General features: G+C 41.8%; 1 protein-coding gene across 4 annotated transcripts in view; it reads left to right on the forward strand.

Annotated features, from left to right (window-relative positions):
* The window catches only part of dmxl1 (Dmx like 1), a 48,386-nt gene extending 31,666 nt beyond the window's left edge, over positions 1-16,720 (forward strand). The window contains exons 34-51 of one of the 4 annotated variants that reach the window (XM_086030452.1): positions 1,027-1,139; positions 1,411-1,668; positions 2,196-2,404; positions 2,495-2,640; positions 2,823-2,908; positions 2,971-3,199; positions 3,574-3,691; positions 4,099-4,158; positions 6,682-6,768; positions 6,930-7,048; positions 7,369-7,516; positions 8,333-8,393; positions 9,451-9,578; positions 10,055-10,132; positions 10,348-10,439; positions 10,649-10,701; positions 10,793-11,010; positions 14,299-16,720. In XM_086030452.1, the coding sequence (XP_085886578.1) occupies positions 1,027-1,139; positions 1,411-1,668; positions 2,196-2,404; positions 2,495-2,640; positions 2,823-2,908; positions 2,971-3,199; positions 3,574-3,691; positions 4,099-4,158; positions 6,682-6,768; positions 6,930-7,048; positions 7,369-7,516; positions 8,333-8,393; positions 9,451-9,578; positions 10,055-10,132; positions 10,348-10,439; positions 10,649-10,701; positions 10,793-11,010; positions 14,299-14,556 (2,461 nt within the window). In that variant the 3' untranslated portion in view covers positions 14,557-16,720. The remainder of the gene's footprint in view (positions 1-1,026; positions 1,140-1,410; positions 1,669-2,195; positions 2,405-2,494; positions 2,641-2,822; positions 2,909-2,970; positions 3,200-3,573; positions 3,692-4,098; positions 4,159-6,681; positions 6,769-6,929; positions 7,049-7,368; positions 7,517-8,332; positions 8,394-9,450; positions 9,579-10,054; positions 10,133-10,347; positions 10,440-10,648; positions 10,702-10,792; positions 11,011-14,298) is intronic. The other 3 variants (XM_086030453.1, XM_086030454.1, XM_086030455.1) reach the window with 3 other exon arrangements.
* Positions 16,721-17,103: the final 383 nt, after the last annotated feature.

Consider the following 17,103-nt stretch of genomic DNA (forward strand, 5'->3'; position numbering starts at 1 on the left):
GCCAAGTTTCCTCACCCTAAAAGCCCCTCATGTAGAAATGTGTTGAAATAGGTTAAAGTAAAAAAAAAAAAAAAAAAAAGAAATACAGTGCCTTGCACAAGTAATCGGCCGCCTTCAACTTGATAACCTTTTGCAATCATGAAGCGGAACGCTACTCATACAATATTTTAAACTTTTTTTTTTTTAGAGATAAAAAAACTGAAAAGTCGGGCGTGCAGTATTATTCGGTGACCTTCCGATCAGTGCAGCCAACTCGTTCCAGAGGTTCCCTGAGGATTTCTGAATGATCCATGTTGACCTTACATGACTAATGATGATACATAGTCCACCTGTGTGGAATATTCTTAGAGGTCTGTTTAAAGCGCAAATAGCATCATGAAGACCAAGGAACACCCCAGGCAGGTCATGGCTGAACATGGTTTTCAACCAAGTAAACCTCTTCAGATTAACAACGTGTCATTACTGACTTTTTAACCACCAGCTGCACGTTTTTCTAACAGTCTGTAACTCAAGGCATTTCTGTTATGTGGTGTCTCAGTCTGAACTCTGTGTTCAAGCAGCACATCAGTAAATAGATTATTCTTGGACTTTCAGCCTCTCGACAGTAAATATTCTCAAATTGCTGTCATCCTCCATGAAAGTAGACTTAGAATCTTTGTGTTTAATGAAATACAACATTTGCAAACATCTGATTTTACTTTGGAAAACAATAAGAAACATTTTGACCAATTTTCTGACATGTTACCAAACACACCAGTAACTGAATCAAAATCAATTTAGATTTGTGTAATTTCCGCACTGGCAATTTGAATATCTTGTTTCCGAATAAAAGGATAGTGATTTTAAAATTTATTGCAAAGATAAGTGACAATTTATTAAAATAATTTTTAGTTGCAGCCCTAATTACTATGCTGCACATTATCATTACATAATAGGTTTTCAAACCATCTTAAAAAAAAATCTGTCCTGCGTTTTATGTCTGTCAAATCTATTTCTTCACATGCTCTGTGTCGTCGTCTTCCGCAGTCACATGAACAACTTCACAGGAATGGTGTACCAGAGCGTTTTGCTCTCTCAGAAGCAGCAAGCAAAAGCCACCAGCATGGATAGGCCTAACACTTCTCCTGCACAGTGGCCAGGTAATAACCAAGATAAACATTGACCCTCCCCCCACACCCCATTTGTCTTAAGTGGATGCCGCTTCCAATGAATATTTAAGTGTTTTATTAGAGTGAGTCCTGCTATTTGAGAAAATACGGTAGTATTGGACAGTGCACAAACCAGTGGTTTCACCCACATGTAGGACCAAGTCCAACTCAGATAAAACCTTTAAACTTTCATTTTCTTCATCTCCCTTTCCTAACTTTGTCTTTGCCTCCTGCGTTGGTCCCTCGCCGCGCCACTCTCCAGGTATCGCCTCAATGATCCGTCTGTTGAGCTCAGCGGGTGATGAGAGTCAGCCGGGCCTAGCCGTGCTGCTCTGTGAGATCCTGACAGCCGTTTACCTCAGCCTCTTTGTTCACGGAATGGCCACTCACTCAAGCAACGAGCTCTTTCGTATCATGGCCCACCCTCTCTGCAGCAACCTCTGGGTGATGGTGTTCGGAGGAGGCGCACGAACACCCGTCATTGAGAAAGCCAACAGTCCAGCAGAAACTCCCCCGCCAGGTACGTGAGAACCATTAAATTGGATTTAATTGAGGTTGTGCCAATGCGGAACAAAATGGGCCAAATTAAATCAACTGTGCTGAATTGGTTCTCGTCTTTAGGACGTTATAAGATGTTATCAGACTTAGTAGGAGAGTTGTTTAGGCCACTTCCTCTCTTTTGAATTTTACTATGGCTTTTACTTTTATCGTTGTCAGTTTTATTCCTGTTCAGTGATTTTGCCTACAGACATCAGAAACATATCTGAGTATAATCTCAGGTTTACACTGCAAATTACAAACAATAGTAATCATTATTAAATAAAACTCACTGACAGCATACTGTAAATCACAACTGAGAATTATTTTCATAGAAGCAGATTTTTGTGTATATATACCTACACTGGATCTCATTTAGTTTTGCTGATGTACCCAACGAAGTGTCCATTGACTGTATTTATCGTTGCAAGCTTTTGATACATTTGTTGCATATGGCTGTGCTAGCAACTTGCTTTAAATACTTTAAAGATGCGCTCGTTGAATCCACAGCTTCACCAGGCTCAGACGTCTCTGATAAAAAGCCCAGACGGTTCCGGCTGCTCTCATCACGCAGCGGATCGAAGGAAGAATTCAATACAGAGAAGGAGCCCCCCTCCAGCCCGAGGCCTGAACCTGTGGTGGACCAGGAAGCCACTTCCATTTTCAAAGAATGTTTCGTCCCACCAGAGCTCAGCATTTGGGATTACTTTATCGCTAAGGTATCCCTGAAGACGATCAATCAGAAATCTCAACTGTATTTTTCCTCCAAAGCTCATATTGATGATTGTTGTGTTCTATTGTTCCACTAGCCATTCCTGCCACCGTCGGAAAACCGAGTTCAATACGACTCGGAAGAGAGCCAGGGGAGTGAAGATGAAGAGGAAGGGGATGAATATGACGACATTTTTGATCCCAACTCGCCTCAAAAAGAGCACACTAACTACAATTCATACAGGTGCATATCGCTACAAACACAATTCAGCCCTTCACTGTGCTTTTTTTTTGGCGTCTATGGACTTCAAAAGCAGGCTTGTCTGTAAAGGTTATAGCCCTAGATTTTATGAGGGCAATGTTGAACAACTGTAAATCATGATATTCTGGACTGCTAATTGTATTCTAATGGTCTTCCCCTTCCAGTTGGTGTTTAATGCGCTTGACAATGGTTCAGCTGGTGCTAGTCAACCTGAAGTCCTTCTACCCCATGGCAGGATATGATCTATTGGGTCAGTAATAGGTGTGGCGTGCGCACGCATCCAGTGGAGTGTAGCTGTATTATCATCCTCAGTCTTGTTTTTAATCGCACTTGGCACAGACTTGCCTGGGGCCTCCCCGCTGTGTCACAGTGTGCTGAAGACGCTGCAGCGCTGGGAGCAGGTGCTGCAAAAGCGACTGGAAATCTTTGGAGGCCCTCCCCCTAAGTACATCTCCACGCACCTCCAGGAAGAAGCCGTCACACCAGGCCCTGCCCTACTCAGACACAAGGCGCTCTTTGAACCGTCCAACACCCCATTCAGGTACTCCCGTGACCCGAGTAGGGACGGGCATTTCTAATTAATAAATTGACATGTAAGAATTCTGTACATTGATTGTAAATGTAGCAATAGAGCTAAAATGCTGTGCAGTGTTATTGTGCGTTCCACTGCCATCAAACCAGGCGTTCCTTTTACCATCCCATTTATGGAAATTTTTTAATGACATTTTTGTCCTTTGTTTTTAACATCATGTTACTACTGTCCTTGAAGAGAAAATATGATAGATGTGTTGTGCTTCAAGCACGAGATAAAATATTTATTACAAGTTGGCAACAGTGGCACAAAACTTTCAAGCTTTTAATTTTCCTTGAGTGAGTTGATGCGGCTGATACGGTATGTTTTGTTGTTGTTTCCAGGACGAGCCACCATTCAGCGCTCCCTGTCAAGCGCCTTTGGCAGTTCCTAGTAAAGCAAGATGAAGTGCAAGAGACGTTCATCAAAAACATCTTCACCAAGAAACATGATGCTGGCGAGGTACACCATATTTACACCGCCTTTAATCGTGCATGAACTTAGCACCTCTACCACATTATAATACCAACAAATAACACTGCTTTGCTAATGCAGAATTGTAATCACATCTTTATTCAACCACACTACAACTGAGTCATTATTACTTCCAAGGAAATCTTTTTTGTTTCTTTTAGCTGTGCATGATGAAATGTATTTTTACTGCCTCGAGCTGCATGATGATGCATTCAATTCATTCAAGTAATTGCTGCCTGTTTGATTAACATCACAATAATTCACTTTCTCTGTGTGTTTGTATGCATGGTCCACTGCTTGCTATATGTTGTGCGCACGCGTGCGTGCGTGCGTGCGTGTGTGTGTGTGCGCGTCTATGTGTTCTTTGTGCTGTGCTACCTGCCAAATCATTAAAGTTGGTTGAAGACCAGACTGATATGAAATGTTCAGGGATGGACGAGACAGGAAACCATCAGGTACTGCTGTCAAATACAGTAGACGTATTGTTAATGTGGATGCATATGTATTAGGGTCGGGGATAAAGTATCTGGTGTGTCTGTGGACAAATTATACAACAACATTTTGTAATCAGTATGACCTCAATAATTCTTGAGCAGACCACAACACCAGCAAAACAAGTGTCCATCAAGATTGACTTTGAACACGCCTACCATGCCACTCAGGATAAACTCAAGAAAATAACCCGTGCAGTGGGAGCATTTTTTGCGAAAAGATTTGCATCCGTTTGATACGGTTGCAGATATGTGATTTGGTCGCTTAACTCATTCACTGCCAGACATTTTCAGACCCTCTTTTACCGTAACGTTTGAAAAAATATATAAATAAGTTCCGCGGACTCTGTATCGGTTGCGGACTGAGTCGAAAGGCGAAGCTCTCAATTTACTGGTCGGAGAGGTGGGCATTCCGTCAGAGTGCTGGACACTGACAGACGCCTGTTTTGCTGACGAATGACGGAACACCTTTTAAAAATGACGAATGACGGTAGTGTGTTTCATCCGTCAGTGTAATCACTTACAGGCACCCGTTTTTTTGTCGTTTTTTGGGGGGGGGAGACTGATGGACCAACCGACTTCTGATGGACTGACTGACTGACGGGACCAACGATTTCAACTCAATTCGTCATGAAAAATGACTGACTGACGAATGATGGACGGGTACCGTGACCGCTGACGGATGATAAATGACCGACCATAAAAATTTTGTAAAATGCCCACCTCTGCCCTGCCGTACACAGTTCAGCAACAATGGACGCGTAGCAGTTGGATTAAGTGTCTGACGTTTGGTCTAGTATTTTTTTCCATTTTTGTATGTTTTAATTTGTTATACATATTACTTCAAAATGCTGTTTTTGCTGAAACAAGTTGTTCTTTTTATGCACAACAATGTACCAAACTGAGCCATGTCCCAACCCTAATATATATGCAATTTATTTATATTAATTTATGTATGGTTTGCTGTGTTGATTGTCTTGTTATTTTTCATGTTTCAAGTTTCTTTTTTTTTTTTTTTTCCTGTGTATGTTGTTTTTTTTAGTCTTTTACTCCAAGATTAGATGTCATTTTCTGGAATTATAATTGACAGCATGGTGCTTTAATGGTTAGAATATCTGCCTCAGGTTCTGGGTTGGAATCAGGGCCTTCCTGCATGGAGTTTGCATGTTCTCGCCGTGCTTGCACGAGCTTTTCTCCGGATATTCAAGATTCCTCCAACATTACAAAAACATCAATGTTGTAATTGAAGACTCTAAAGCGTCCTTTAGGTGCGGAATGCGAGTGTCTACAGTTGTTTGTCTATATGTGCTCTGTGATTGGCTAGCGACTACAAAGGTGTACCTCACATCTCTGCAAAGTCAGTCGAAATAATCTCCAGCTCACCCTAACTAGGACAAGCGTTATAAAAGACGATTTGACCGGTAGAAGGAAAAAATGCACTAAAATGAGAAATTAATCAGCAGACTGGTGTCCTGCTCTCCAATTATACTGTTAAATGATATAAACCATATTACAGGGCAGTAGTGTGCATGGTTGGTCAATTAAATCTTATTGGCATGAGTATTACATGGCCTATTTTTGCATTTTGCAGTAGAATAGAAACGATGACATGTCATCTTACTTTGTAGTTGCGTTGACAGAACTAGAGCACATGCATTTTCATCCAAAAACTAGCACCCGTGTTTAAGATGGCTCATTCCTCTCTATTTATGTGAAGTATAAACCTACAATGTTCCATGGTCTGCTGATGTTGTAAACGCACCACATTTTAGCTCTTGCCCTTGTACAGTGCTAATTGTCCCACTATTTGAGAGGACTGACGCATGAAGCTGAATAGATTCTCATTCTTGGACCGAACACTTGTCGCAGTCGATCTGCATCCCACAGAGATTATGCGCGCTGTGTAAATGGCAAACCACCATATTTAGATTTCTACGAGTCAAATTGTACTTTATCGCATCTGACAGAGAGAGGCACGGCCGTTTCCTCTTGAATAAATTCTGTAAAGACTGTGATTTAATCTCCTGCTCCGAGGGTGCGTCTCATTTTGAATAATTGGGGAAGCACAATATAACAGTCACCTCCGCGGTTGTGCTTGTACTTATTGCTCATAGGCCACTGCGCGCCTGCTGTCTCTTGGCGCTAACCCGGTTATGTTGCTCGCTGGAGGTTAGCAGTGCGGCACAATGAAGCCCCACATGTCCTCTCCTGACCCCTTAAGGCACAACAAACACACACACATAAATACACTGACAGCATGTACAGTGTCGGACATAAAGAAGCACGTCCCGGTTTGTGCTTTGGCTGCTGGCACGTCAGCTTTTATCTTCGAAAGTGCAAAAAAAAAAATATGACACTTTATTTGTTTTGTCAGGTCGATGGCTCTGTACTTAGAAACAGAATACTTTGGGAAGTTATGGTGGCTATTTGCCTTGAAGAAATCTTTATAAAGTTGTGATGATTGGATGTGTGTGTGCGTGTACGCAGACTGAGTCAGATCTGGGCTGCCTTGGGGGGAAGGCCCGCATCATTCACAAGGAGTCAGACATCATCACCGCCTTTGCCATCAACAAGGTACACCTCCCGTATACATGTCACTAAAAATAACTGTCACCAAAATCAATTATGTTGTCTCATAAATATGCATGTGATAATTTTTGGACCAAAGGTTACCAATAACAGGTCTTCTCTACTTTTTTCCACTCATAGTGTGTCCACTATTGTGTGTCTTCCAGGCAAATCGTAATTGCTTAGTCATGGCCTCTACACATGACATTCAGGAGTTGGATGTGTCATCCATTTTGGCCACACAGATCTTGACGTGGATCGATGACGAGGAGGTTGAAGCTAAAGGGTAAGAGAGGTTTTGCTTCTCGTTAGATGGAAGCCGGACTGGTGCCATCTTGACACAATGCCTGTGTTTGCTTGCTGGAAAATCTGCTTCATTTACTGCCAGACATTGTCAGACCCTCTTTTACCCCAACGTTTGAAAAAAAATAAAAAATAAAATATATATATATAAATAAGTTCCTGGGACTGAATGGCTTGACTGTGAAAAGACAAGTACATTTGTCAACGGCAGTAAATGATTTAGCATTATGGATTTAGACAACATGGCCAAAATGTCGTTTGTTTTGCTATCTGCTTTGATGCTAAATGTTATTGTCTCTGCAGAGTGGGCACAGATGACTTCCTCGTGGTCCACGCGCATGATGACTTTGTCACCTTGCACGGCACCACGCCGTACACTCGCAGCATCCCCGGCACGCCCATCAACATGCCGTGGCTAGGAGGTCATCAGACAGGCCGAGGAGCTTCTGTGGTCAGTTCTAGTGATTTCCTTAGCGAGATGTCACCGTGACATGTTTGGCGAAGCATGAATACAGCGAAGCATACCGCATTCAAAATGTGCAGACATTCCATAACCATCAACTGTCACTCAGCATCACGTGCCGTCATCTGAACATGTTTGCTATATTGTAAATAAGCCTCAGATGTTTGCTCTTTGAATTCCCACGCACTGTGCAGAAAGGACTGCCGTGGGTTTAGATTGCAGTCAGCGCTGAAAGATTGATTTGATTTCACTCTTTGAGATGAATGTTTGTGAGTCACCTTCATTCACATTCACCAGAGACCCCGCTGCTCTTAAATAACTATGCACACAGCCAGTAAGAACCACAGCAACCTGTTAAAGGGGAAGTCAACCCAAACATTTTCTTGACAAGAATATGTTCTATGCAGGCCCACTATTCAAAACATGACATTCTGATTAATATTGTGTTTGTGGAATATGAGTTAAGTAGTGTAACCCACCCGTTTTTGTCCATCTCAGGAGGCGGCCATTTTGTCATTTGCTGTCAACTGAAAATGACATCACAGTTGCTCAGGTAATCTATCATGGCTCTGCTTCAGAAAACAGGTGAGCTGTGATCGGTCGTTACCTGAGCCCTGAGCAATTGTGATGACATTTTCAGTCGACAGAAGTGACAAAATGGCCGCCACCTGAGATGGCTAAAAATTCACGTCGCAAGAGTTACTAAAAAAAAAAAAAAAAAAAAAAAAGCACCACAATGTTCTGCATTGGTGTTGGCTCACGCATCTTCTCGTCCTCCTCCTCATTTTCACCTTCTTCCTTCAGATGATCAAGAGAAATATCAACAATGTGAGAAGAATGACCTCACATCCCACACTGCCATACTGTAAGTATAAATTTGTTTGTCCAATGAGAGTTGAGAGCTTAATTAACAATCTCTTGTCTTTCTTGTTACGTTACGTCACCCCAAATACTTTGCATGTAGGCCTTCCTCTCTTGTTGTTGATTTAAGAAAGCAGCCTGATGATTTGTTTGCTAGAAACAAATCACTTTCTGCATTTAGTAGTGTTTTTAAAAAAATGTTTTTATTATATTCTATGTCGTCTAAAGTGCTTTTTAATTAGAGTATAAGAGGGAAGGTACAACACACTTGTACATCGCTTGTTTTTTAATAAAATAAACTGTGTCTCCAGTGTCAATGTTGAAACAGGCCGCAAATAGCCTATTGAATTCCCGATAAAACTTCATAATTGAAATGACTTTTCAACCATCCCACAGATGCAGCAAAAAAGAGCAACAGAATTTCTGTGATTATTTGTCCTGTCCACTTTTCATGACAGAATTTACTGGGCTCTGCCCTGTAGGCCGCAAATATGCGCCTGAGACTGTTTGAATGACAAACTCGGGGCTAACTGTGCAGTACCCCGACAAAGAGCTGACGGGAAGTCAGACAGACACTAATGAAATGACATTTTTTGAGGAAAAAAAGCACATTGTAAGGATTATTAACACTGCAAACTGCGATGAATGGACTCTCAAGGACAATTTTTAATGAAAAGGCACCATGCTCTGTCCACATTAGATATCTTCACTATTTGGCAGTGCCCATCTTTATCGGATACCCGCAACCCCCCCTACCATATCGTGGCTATCCTGTGAAAAACACTCATGTTTGTTGTCATGTTTTTACCTTAATGGAGTTCCACGTTAGGGACATCCGATTAACGTGAAAATTAAACTAAATGAGAAAATCGAAATTGCTGAATGGCATGTTTCAGCCCACAAAAAGTCAATTCATTTGTGGTAAGAATAATAAAGTATCCCAACTTAGAGTTAATGAATTAGTCTTTTTTTTTTTTTTTTAAGGTTGCATACCACTTATATCCGTTGGGGCCTCACAGATGATATAACCCTTGTCCTTTCCTTTGTTGTTGTTACTGCAGACTTGACGGGGGCTCAAGACGGGAGCGTGAGGATGTTCGAGTGGGGTCACTCCCAGCAGATCATCTGCTTCAGAAGTCCAGGCTACTCCAGAGTGACCAGGATTCGATTCAACCATCAAGGGAACAAGGTCGCTAAGTCACCCTATTGAACCTTCCTTGCCTTTGTCAAAAACCATTCACTATCCTTTGCTCTAATGTGAGCCTGGTCCACCGAGAGACATCTTCACACATCCGTTCTCAACTTTGCCACGTTGGCACGAAGCACAGCCGGGAGTTGGCTTCGGTGCGCATTGTTCTTCAGCTGAGCGCACTGGCCTCCCGCCAAACATGTCCTCAGATGGTGCCTCGACGCCGTCTCCGTCTTCTCTGTCGGCTCAGCCCAAAAAGAGCAGGAAACGCTGGGAGAATTTGCAAACATTTTCCAGCAGTTATGTAAGCGCTGCGGTGTAGAGCCTGGCGTGCGTTACCTGAAGGGGGCGACGCATCTCAACAGGTGTCCGCGGCGCTGCTGACATTGAGCCTGCTATGGGGGGGAAAAGAAAAAAAAAAAATGGAATGAATCGTCTGACTTAATCCTAACAGCGTGGTGGTTGTTTCTGTGCAGTTTGGGATCGTGGATGCCGATGGCGGTTTGAGTCTCTGGCAGACCAACACAAGCGGGGCCGCTCCCAAACCCTATCTGGTACGCCTGCACACCATCCTGCTTCGTCACACGTGCTGCTCTTTTTTTGTTTTTTTGCTGATCTTCTCCTTTTTGGGTCAAAACCTCTCTGGTGACACCATTCCTCCTCCTCTTCCTTCTACTCACATTTTTCATTTTGTTTACTATTCCGCCGCCTCTCGATTACTCTCAGTGTGGGTAAGCATCTTGTTTGTGTTTTTGTGTGTGCGCGCCAGACTCTGCAGTGCCACAACAAGACGGCTCACGATTTTGTCTTTGTGGGCTCCTCCTCCCTCATTGCCACTGCGGGTCTGTCCACAGACAACCGGTAACACAATCTACAAAATCCTGTATACAGTGAAACCGCTAAGGTCCTTTCTGGAATGCTGTTTTGTTCCATTTTTATGTATGTATGTATGTATTTATTTTTTACCATCTCTATGGGCCTTAGAGACTCCGCCGCACAGTATACTCAACTACTTTCCATTTGTTTCCATTAACCAAGGGAATAAAAAAAAGTTTTGTTTCTCTCCATAGGAATGTGTGTCTATGGGACACATTGGTGACTCCCATTAACAGCCTTGTACACGGTGAGCATGCGGAACACTCTCATAATGTGCCTCCATCCTAAAGAAAATGGAGTCAAGATCTTAACGCGCCCGCTGTGCAATTCTCCTCCAGCCTTCTGCTGCCACGAGTCCGGCGCCACCGTGCTGCTAATGGCGCCCAGGCATCAGTTACTGATCACGGGCGGAAGGAAGGGCTGGATCAGTATTCTGGAGCTCCCTCACCGGCACCAGCGGCAAAGCTTCCAGGCCCACGACTCGCCCATCAAAGCGCTCGCTGTCGACCCGACCGAGGACTGCTTCATTAGCGGGTCCGCCGAAGGCAGTCTGAAGGTGCTGTACATTACGCCACCTCCGCCCAGGAGGTTGCTTTCTATGTAGCTTGTCTTTCTGTCTAATATACAATGAGTGAATATTGTCAGTAGTGGATGGATGCCTGATTTGCAACCACTGTGCAACAACACCCTGAGAAATCAGCAGGTATGCTGTGGGAAATTCACCAATTTACTTAATTGGTCCTTAAGTTATTTATTCTACAAATGATGTCTTTGTTCATCTTTCTGTCAGCGACAGATATAGTGACAGGAAGAACAATCGCTTCTCCCCAGAAGGTTGCAGTTAACCTGTGTATCCACCCCGTTGCCATTCAACAATGATAGCTTTGTGTTCAACTCAACACATGCGTATTTCACAGTGGTGAAAAAAGTTTGAGAGTAAGTTGGGACGGGCGCATTATTATTTCAGTGTATATTCCGCTTTGAAAAAAAATAAGACACCACTGCAAGATTAAATATTTAAACAAAAGATAAATCAGAAGGCTTCAAAATCAAGAAAGCAGGCATGAAAGCCAATACCCTTTTGGCAAAATTTGGCGTTTTGAAACCAAAATAGATGACGTACGTGAAACGTGGCGATCCGATGAGAAAATAATTTCGGTGTGGTGGGAGGTTGTATGGACGGCAACTAAATGAGATCAAATAAACTCCGATTAATGCTAGGGCTCTAAAATCTCTAAAATTCATTTTCAAGATGTCGATGAGCCTGGGGGACTAACTGGAAGCTGAAGGTAAAGTTGGCGCAAGCTAACGACGTTAACTTTTCGTGCTAGCTTACCTTAAAGCAACACAAAGCGGGTTTACAGTTTTCGTTGATTATGGCGGCGCCATATGGACAAGAGCGGTAGCGTTCTGCCCGAAGTCAACTACATTTCCCATGAGCGCCAGTGCAGCGCATAGTGTGGCGAAATCCTGAGAACTTGCTCGCATGCAGTTGGACTGAGTTGCATTTCTGTGGTTGTGTCAAGGGTGAATGTCAATGATGTAGGAGTGAATCTAATCGTATACATTGATACTGTCTTTTAATTGTGCTTGATTTTTCTCTCAAAATGCATCAGACTGATGCATTTACATATGAAATATTCAACATTCTCAGGTTGTATACGCTTCCCGTTTTCATGCCTGAGGATGGACATTGTCATCAATGTCGCTTTGCTGTGCTTGTCTCAATCATAGGCAGAAACTGACAAATGAATCCGTTTCTTTGCATGACCGTAAAGATTTGTTGACATAATCTGAGATAATTTTGCAGTAGATATTATTCTCAAAGCAAATGCCATTTCCCTTTTTTTTTTTTTAACGGTAATTACAGATATCTGTAAGTCTACTTAACTCATTCACTGCCATTGACGGCTATAGATGGCAAATAACTGACTGGGGTGGTGGCAGTGATTTGAGTTTTTAAGCTCCCACTTCGCTCATCAGTAAGCGCAGAATAGCTGTGTTTCAGTTGTTTTGCTGTCAGTGATGACAGTGGGTGCTCAAAACGTATTGAACTCTTTAAAAGGTAAAAGTTGCGCAGGGTGTCTGTTATGTCTCGCTGCATCGGCCATGGGAGCATGGTGCAAGCAGGTGCCGGGAATAAGATGAAGCAGCTGCTTTTTCCACAACTTGACTGACTGCTAACAAAAGCGTGAGGTTCGGCAAGCCAATCTTCAGAGCGACGCCTCATCCGTCATCACATCTGCTTTAGATTCAAACTACCCTATTCCCCCACCACGCGAAGTCTTTCGTTGCACGCCGGCTGGTTGAAAAGCAGCGTTGAATTTGGAGTGTTTGATATGCGCGTATGGAACGGCCAGATTATGTGACATTAATTAAGTCATATATACAGGCTCTGCGCCTGTGAAGGAGCTCATCAAATAAAATGACTCCCATGCTGGCTTTTCAAACAGCAGCTTCCTACCAGATTGCTATGCAGGGGAGCGACGTGCTACTAACCTGCTTCATTATTGGCGTTAATTAGTGGCTATAACGACCTGTCGACGAAATGTCGACTTCAGTGTGTACATGTTGAACTCAGACTTTTCCTGAGATTCAACACAACATGAAACATACATTTTTCCAAATTAACATTAATATAATACAACATAAGTTTACTAAGGGTGCATTAAAACTATGTAATTGGCTGCTTTTAGCTCTTTTAAAATCTGTAAATATTTTTGGACACATTAGAACATTAGGCAAGGATAATGACATTTAAACGTTCCCTCAAAAAAATAATTGGCAAAAAATGGTCCGATTTTTGCAGATTTTGGTCCCCTATTGTAAAGTTAAAGAAACACTAAAGCGCAAAGTTCAAATGTTCGGCCTTTAATTCATATCTTTGTTGTCAGCATAAAGGGACCAAAAAAAAGCTATTTTAGTCATTGTATGTTTTAATTAACCAGCCTGTTATCGGAATTTTATTCTGCCAAATATCGGAATGATAATTTGAAATGTTGGTCTTTTTATTTTCCTTAATTGTTGGATCAAATGAAATTGTTCAAGCTAACATTTGATCATGTATAATGCTTTGGTCACTGAGCATTTGATCGAGCTAACATTTTGGTTGTGTTAGTGGGGGTGGTCGTCTAGAATTTTTTTTGATCATGTGACATTTGATTGGCCTAAAGTTGGATGGCTAAGGATTTTTTTTTTTACCATAGTGTTTTGTTGTTTGAAATATTTAATGGTTGTTTGGTCATGAAGAATATTTCGTGTGGAATTTGATTGAACCAATGTTTGATGAATAAGAACATTTAATCGTAAGGTTTGATGTGTTTAGCGTTTAATATTCTAGCTTTGCAATGGTTGCTTTTCCAACGCATGTAATTTGACAAAGCTAAAGTTGGATTCTGAACGTTTTGATGGTTAAGAGTTGATCATTAAGAATTTTTAATTTCATTTGTCAAAGTAGCATAGGTTCAAATAAGAATGTTTGGTCTTGTGAAATTGAATGAAGTTTGATTGTTCCGAATGTTTTTACGCTTAAAGTTTGGTAGTATTTTCCGGTCATGTGGAATTTCTAACGCAAACGTTGGACAAGAACAGTTGATTGTTTAGAAATATTTTAATCATTAACAATTGAGCCTTAACAATTTTCGAATCACATCGAATTTGCTCGGCTTTTTGATCATGTGGACAGCTACCGGTAATTCCTTGTTCGGATTTTTTCTTTGGTGTGTAATGCACATGATAAATCACTACGTGATTGCGTAGTTAATCGTAAACCTTTTTTGATCGAGCTGAGTGATGGGGGGGGGGGAAAAGCAAAAAAAACACAAGTTTCCAATGTCCCTTTCAGGTTTGGAACCTGGCCACGCAGTGTCTGCTCTACTGCTTCCCCAACGAACACGCTCGGCAGTCGCTCTTCCGCAACCTGGGCACGGGCGTCATGCAGGTGGAGGTGGGGCCGGCCAATCACATCTTCTCCTGCGGCGCCGACGGCACCATGAAGATGAGGATCCTTCCCAACCGCTTCAGCGCCAACAACAACAACAACAACATCACCCAACAGCATCACCATGGCAACCTCAAGAGCGATGTCAAGTTCATCTTGTAGACAAGGACTGTGGAGATGTTCCACCGATGTGCTCAGAAACTCACAAAGTGGCCACAGGGTTGGTTTTAATTTTTTTTTTTTTTTTTTTTTTAAGAGGTCCAGTTGAGATTTGTCTGCACAGGCAAGGAGGTAAGAGAATCTCCTCCTCGTTACTGGCATTGATTGTAAACAGACGATAAGTAAGCATCAAAGCACACTGGATCCGATCGCACATTCCCGATTGAAAGTTTGGCTTTTCAAAGCACATCCGAGCTGAGATAAACACCACTTGTGTCATTTGTTGCAGTTATATGTCGGGAACAAGGTGAGATCTGCGGCCACCTGAGAAAGACTAGAGTAGCTGCAGGCAGGTTAGAGGTAAGGCGAGCGGCAGCTCCGACCTTTCTTATTCCCCCCGCTCAAGCTGAGCACATGCTGCGTCGAAATTACGCTCGGTCACGCGATGCGCATCAGACGGCGCTGGAAAGTCATCATCAGAAAACATCTCTATTTGCACATAACGTAGAGGCTGAATTATACTACTCGCACAAAGTGAGGGAAATTCGGACCGAAGCGTTGAACAGTTGGAAAAGTGCAATCAAAAGTTTAGAGGTCAAATTGAGTTCACTTGTAAAGGTTATAGTGCATTTTAGGTTCATCCTGAAATTCAACCTTTTTTTTTGTGAGTCATGTAAAATGTCAATGATACAGTTGAGAATAATGTAAATATGATGTGATGGTACAGCACATTAGATATATATATCTATCTATCTATACTCCTCGGCAATTGTATGAAGTGTCCTTAATCTTGACTACTAACTAGCTGTAGTGGTCTGTATTCTTCGTATAAAGTTGCACAAAATGTAGCTTTCATTTAAGCAGTGCCCCCTTTGAAATGGGCGCACCCCCTTTTCCTGTTTTGGGGGGGCTACTGCTGCTGTTATTCCCGAATAAGCTGAAAAGAAGTCTTGTGGGTGAGCAGTTTTTAACTGTTTATTTGTACAGATGTTTTATTCCAGTAACGGCACACTTTCTGCGACTAAATGTGATTCTTTTTTGGATACTTTGAATTAAAATGGATTCTTTTGTTGTTGTTTTCTCAACCATTTAAATTATTTTTATCGCTCGCACACGCCTCTCACAGCGTCGCTGTCCATCGTTGTCTTCTGAGGGCCTCGCGCTAAATGCTAGTAGCCAATGTGAAGGAGTTGATGTTGCACCTCTTTGTGCTGCTAGAGGAACAAAACGCGCGCTCGTTTCGCTTTCCTTGAAGATGACATTATTATATATTTACACGCAAACGTGCGAGGAGCGATGCGGGCCACGCTGATAAGAAAACCAGAAAAACTACAGAATAGAATTATGAGAATGAAATGGTTTCATACTTGTGTTCATCTCAAGGCTAAATATTAAAAGTTGCATTTTTATTCAAATTTAAGTCTGAAGTCTGCAAAAAAAAATTGCAATCAAATTTATACAACTATTTTATGAAAACAAATAGTAATATTGCTGAAAAAAAGTCGTCATCTTATAATACGAAAGTGAACTATGAAACTGTCTTAGATGCACAACTTAGAACAAATGTACTTTTTTTTTCCTCAAACTCATTACTGCCACTACCATTCTTGTCATTTTTTTAATAAAGATTTACAGTATTCTAATAACTATTAGTTTTTTTGCTCAATATTGCAACTATTCTAAAACTACATTATTTTTGGGTTGGGGCATCAGACTTTCATTTTGTTAATAAACATTTCAAAACTTTCTCGTAACACTACAACTGTATTCTCATTAAAATTATCCTTTTTTTTTTTTTTTCCAACAAAAAAAAATGCAACTTAATTCTCCTTCCAACTGTACTTTTTCTGTCATCTTAAAAGTGAGGCCTTCACACTCCACGTACACTTGTCATCCTTCCACTTCCTTGTTGAAGCGTGGGTACGCCAATTTGTCGGCCAATTGTGTATTTATGAAAGTGTTGACTGACTGATAGAAAGCCACATGTATGCTTTTCTTTTCCTTCTTTGCCCTAAACAATCACGGTGCAATTCATGTTTTCTTTTGTTCTGGGGGGGAAAAAGGATGTGTACTCCTCAAATCTTGTCGAGTTGATAAATACATTTTATCCGAGGCATAGTGTTTTGCCTCAACACGCTGGAGAGTGGAATAAATTTTATCAAAGTGAGTGCATTAGTTTTCTTTTTCAAAAGACTCAACTACTCAAACCAAGTTGGCATAAGAGGGAGATCATCAGACGGATGTGCAGTCATTTTTAATGTAGCCGACCTCCGAAATGGGAAGTGGGAGTCGTTTTCACCGGGAGCGGGGCGGCACGGATGATGACACTGTTAGATTCTGTAATTGGAGTCGGTCTACAGCTCTGCTTACCTTTGATTTCGACATAATCATGCTTCTAAAATGACGGTCGTCATTTGAAAGTGCGTCCCGAATCTTCGTGAACCGTTTTGTAAAAACACTACTCTGCGCAGGGAAGAACCTCTCAACTGTGAAAGATTTGCTAATCACTATCACCATGCTGCTTATTAATGACATGAGAGCAGAATAAGC

This window comes from Filicampus tigris, chromosome 5 (genome assembly GCF_054856515.1).
Source record: "Filicampus tigris isolate MCC_2025a chromosome 5, RoL_Ftig_1.0, whole genome shotgun sequence".
In the NCBI taxonomy this organism is placed as follows: domain Eukaryota; kingdom Metazoa; phylum Chordata; class Actinopteri; order Syngnathiformes; family Syngnathidae; genus Filicampus; species Filicampus tigris.